At 38.2% G+C, this 4,834-nt stretch overlaps 2 protein-coding genes across 2 annotated transcripts in view; one reads left to right on the top strand and one right to left on the bottom strand.

Annotated features, from left to right (window-relative positions):
• Window positions 1-4,834, bottom strand: part of LOC105447826 (sulfotransferase 1C4-like) — an 11,198-nt gene that overhangs the window by 2,088 nt on the left and 4,276 nt on the right. The window lies entirely within an intron of this gene.
• On the top strand, window positions 38-4,822 carry LOC105447825 (uncharacterized protein K02A2.6-like). Its single transcript, XM_011686034.1, has 2 exons — window positions 38-184; window positions 728-4,822. Exon 2 carries the CDS (start codon window positions 737-739, stop codon window positions 4,556-4,558), a length of 3,822 nt encoding a protein of 1,273 aa, XP_011684336.1. The 5' UTR covers window positions 38-184; window positions 728-736; the 3' UTR covers window positions 4,559-4,822.

Genomic DNA, 4,834 nt, shown 5'->3' with positions numbered 1-4,834 from the left:
TGTAGTGTACGCGCATGCGCGGGACAAGGGAAGGTAAGCAAGTGTGACGCTGGACAGCACGTGTAGCACGGAGGATAATAAATAAGATATAATTGTACCTGGACCCGAGTGATTATTGAGAGTCCCAAGACCCTACAAGTGGCGACGAGGAAAAGAACTTGAGTGCCAAGGAGTAAATAAGCAGGTAAGAAAAAAAAGAAAAAAAAGAAGTAAAGTAAACTAACCTCCGTGCATTGTCAACGGACGCCTATAAATCACAATCGAGGCATACAAGTGGCAATGCCGGAGGACCTTATTCACTTCTAAATGAATCATGCATTATGAAATGAATTAATTACAAGTAAACAAAAGGGCCACGCACATAAATAATGTCAATAACGCATGGAGGTGCAAACTCTCCGGAACTGCGTTGCTTGGAGAGATTATTAGAACTAAAATTCCGTCAAGTACAACGTATGTCAATTCTGGACAAGGGCCATGCAGTCAAAAGAACTGAAGGGCCATGCAATAAGAACAAAGGTTCTTTATGTTTCAATATTGTCGCTTACTTAAGCATGACATTACAAGGGCCATGCAGATAAACCTGTTAGCAAATGCTAAAGGGCCACGCAACAAGAACAAAAGTTCTTCATGGTTCAATGTTCAAGGGCCACGCAAATAAATCTGTTAGCAAATGCTATAAAGGGCCATGGGGAAAAAAAAGAAATATACTTAAATTTAATTTCAGATCATCCAAATGGCTCAACTAGCCTCGACGCTGGCAAGTCTCAATAGTTTTGATTGTGACGGCGACCCAGCTTCGGTAGGTATACGCTGGGAAAAATGGAAGAGAGCACTAGAAATATATCTATTGGCTTTGAACATAGATAAACCAGCAAATAAAAGAGCAACGCTCCTACACACCGGAGGACTGACTTTACAGGATATCTATTATAATATACCAGGAGCACACGTGGATGAAGCAGAAGGAGTAGACGTCTACAAGGTCGCACTTAATAAATTAGATGAATATTTTTCACCAAAACAAAGCAAGGTTTATGAAAGACATTTATTTAGACTGATAAAACAAGAAGAGAATGAAAAATTTGAAAAATTTTTACTCAAATTAAGAAACCAAGCAAACAAGTGTAAGTTTGCAAACATCGAAGAACATCTAATAGATCAAATAGTAGAGAAATGCAATTCAACGAAGTTACGGAAAAAAATACTATCAACAGGAGACGACATGACGCTCAACCAGATTATTAGTGAAGCAAACGCGTTGGAAGTAGTCAGCAGACAACTAGAAGTCTTTAATAAAAAAGACTTAACTCTTCAAGAACGAAATAATAATGAAATCAACAAATTAGACTATAAAAAGTACAAAAGTTCAAATAAACAAGCAAATAATAGGAATGCCGACGAGACTTGCTCAAGATGCGGTAGCAACAAGCATTCACAGTATGACAAGAAATGCCCAGCGAAAGATAAAAGATGTCTCAAATGCAATCTCTTTGGCCACTTCAGAGAATATTGCAGGACAAAACAAAAGAGAAAGATATTTGATAAAAGGACAGAAACTAGGCCTAAGAAACATAAGCAAGAAGACACTAAAACTGAAGAAGTAGACTATATTTTCCATCTGGACGAGGACTCGATTATAGATTGTTTAGTGGGAGGAATAAAGATTGAAATGCTAATCGACTCAGGAAGCAAGTGCAATGTTATCACCGATAAGACCTGGCAATATCTAAAGGAACACAAGGTAAAGGTTTATCAACAAATAAAAAAGCCAGACAAAGTACTTCTACCATATGGAAGTAAAAAACCTTTAGACATCATTGGATCATTCCAAGCGGATATCACCATTAACGCCAATAATTCTCCACGGACAGCGACTTTCTACGTTATTCGCAATGGAACGCGAAACTTACTAGGGAAAAATACCGCAATCGAACTAGAGGTACTGCAAATTGGTCTTCAGATAAACGCCACCCAACCTCTTCCAAAGTTCAAAGACGTCAAAATTACAATACCAATAGACAAAACCGTCAAACCAGTAATCCAACCATATAGAAGGATACCGATCCCTTTAGAAAACAAAGTTAATGAAAAACTGACGGAACTGAAGGATTCCGACATCATCGAAAAAGTTCACGGACCTTCACCATGGGTATCGCCGATGGTACCTGTATTAAAAGAAAACGGCGAAGTACGTATTTGCATCGACATGCGACGTGCCAATGAGGCAATAATAAGAGAAAACCACCCATTACCTACGATGAACGAGATGCTACCAAACTTTAGACAAGCGAAATATTTCTCTCGATTAGACATAAAAAACGCATTCCATCAAGTAGAGATAGACCCTGATTCTCGCTACATAACAACTTTCAGCACCAACAAAGGGCTTTTCCGATACAAAAGACTAATGTTTGGGATATCCTGCGCCCCAGAGATATTTCAAAAGGTTCTTGAAAGAATGCTTCTAGGATGCGAAGGCACAGCAAACTTCATCGACGATATAATTGTGCACGGACAAGACGAGCTCATCCATGATAAAAGGCTAAGAAAAGTATTGGAAGTCCTGAAGGAAAATGACGTCCTGCTGAACGAAAGGAAGGGCATTTATAAAACCAAAAAGGTAGAATTCCTAGGACACGAATTATCGGAGGAAGGTATAAAACCCCTAGGAAAATACATAAAAGTAATACAAACCAGTCGATGCCCTACAACCATCGAAGAACTCCAAAGTTTCCTAGGTTTGGTGAATTTCGTAGGCAAATGGATACCGAACCTGGCCACCTTAACAGAACCGTTCAGGAAATTATTACGCTTAAAAGTAAACAAAACAACAAATATTCAAAAATATTGGACATCAAATCAAAATATAGCATTTCAAAACCTAAAAGAAAACCTATCAAAAATAAAAACGCTTGGTTATTACAACCCGGACGATAAAACGCAAGTAATAGCAGATGCTTCCCCAGTCGGTTTGGGAACAGTACTCATTCAGATCGATTCCAATGGCCCCAGAATAATAGCATACGGGAGCAAAAGTCTTACGGACTGTGAGAAAAGATACTGTCAAACAGAGAAAGAAGCATTAGCTCTTGTATGGGCAGTGGAACACTTTAAAATATACCTCTTTGGGAAAGAATTCGAACTCATTAGCGATCACAAACCCCTGGAGATAATATTTGGACAGAGATCCAGACCATGTGCCAGAATAGAAAGGTGGGTTTTGAGACTGCAGGCGTTTAAATATAAAGTCATTTATCAACCAGGCAAATCCAACATCGCAGATCCATTATCAAGACTATGTAAGACAAACACACTAAAACCATTTGACAACGAAAATTATATAAACCAGATTGTCGAATATAGCACACCAATCGCAGTACCGCTGAAAGAAATCGAAGCCGCTTCTTCAATCGACGGAGAAATCCTAAAAGTAAAAAATGGCGTATATAACAACAGCTGGGACGAATCAGTTAGAAACTATAAAATTTTTCAAGCGGAGTTATGCTTTAATGAAGACATTCTTTTACGAGGTAATAAAATAGTCATCCCACCATCATTACGACGAAGAGTATTAGAAGCTGCTCATGAAGGACACCCGGGAATAGTTGCAATGAAGAATCGACTTAGAACGAAAGTATGGTGGCCGAAAATAAATAAGGACGCGGAGAACATGGTTAAATCATGCAAAGGGTGTACACTAGTCTCTGCCCCTAATCCACCAAACCCCATGAGAAGAAGAGAACTTCCGAGTATGCCATGGATAGATGTAGCAATAGATTTCCTGGGCCCCTTGCCCAGTAACGATTACTTACTAGTCATCATAGATTATTACAGTAGATATAAAGAGATAAAAGTTACAAGGAATATAACGGCAATAGACACGATCAATATCCTGAAAGAAATTTTTTCACGGCTGGGGTTTCCCGCGACTCTAACTTGCGATAATGGAAACCAATTCACAAGCGAAGCATTTAAAAAATACTGCACTGAATGCGGGATTAAGCTATATCACACCATACCATATTGGCCTCAAATGAACGGAGAGGTAGAGAGACAAAATAGAGATATACTAAAAAGACTCAAGATTAGTCAACTAGAGGGAAAAGACTGGAAAGAAGAAATATTTACATACTTAATGATGTACAATAGCACACCTCACCTTACAACAGGGAAATCGCCGTCGGAATTATTTTATCAAAGGCAATTTCGAGACAAAATACCAGCCAGAATGGACATTGAAAATAAAATAACAGACCAAGAAGTAAGAGACAAAGATAGAGAGATGAAGGAAATAGGAAGAGAATACGGAGACCGGAAAAGGAAAGCTGCGGATAACAACTTGGAAGTAGGAGAAAAGGTATATGTAAAAAATATCAGTAAAGAGAATAAATTAACTTCGAACTTTAATCCTACCACCCACACGGTAACAGAGGTAAACGGAGGAGATATCAAAATAAAAAACGACTCTACGGGTAAAGAGTTTAGAAGAAATATTATGCACCTGAAAAAAGTAAATGGAGAATGGGAGATAATAAATGAAATACAGACGTACTAATTATAATGTATGAATCTATCCTATCTTATTACAACTTTATTGCAATGTAATTTTATCTAATTAATCCATTTCAATTCAGTTATTGTATTTGTTACTACTATAAACATGTTTACTATCAAAAATAAAAATAAAGAAGGGATGTAGTGTACGCGCATGCGCGGGACAAGGGAAGGTAAGCAAGTGTGACGCTGGACAGCACGTGTAGCACGGAGGATAATAAATAAGATATAATTGTACCTGGACCCGAGTGATTATTGAGAGTCCCAAGACCCTACA

Source organism: Wasmannia auropunctata, unplaced genomic scaffold (assembly GCF_000956235.1).
Source record: "Wasmannia auropunctata unplaced genomic scaffold, wasmannia.A_1.0 LD336090.1, whole genome shotgun sequence".
In the NCBI taxonomy this organism is placed as follows: Eukaryota; Metazoa; Arthropoda; class Insecta; order Hymenoptera; family Formicidae; genus Wasmannia; species Wasmannia auropunctata.
Note: the sequence above shows the minus strand (reverse complement) of the source record. Positions and strands in the feature narration are given on the sequence as shown.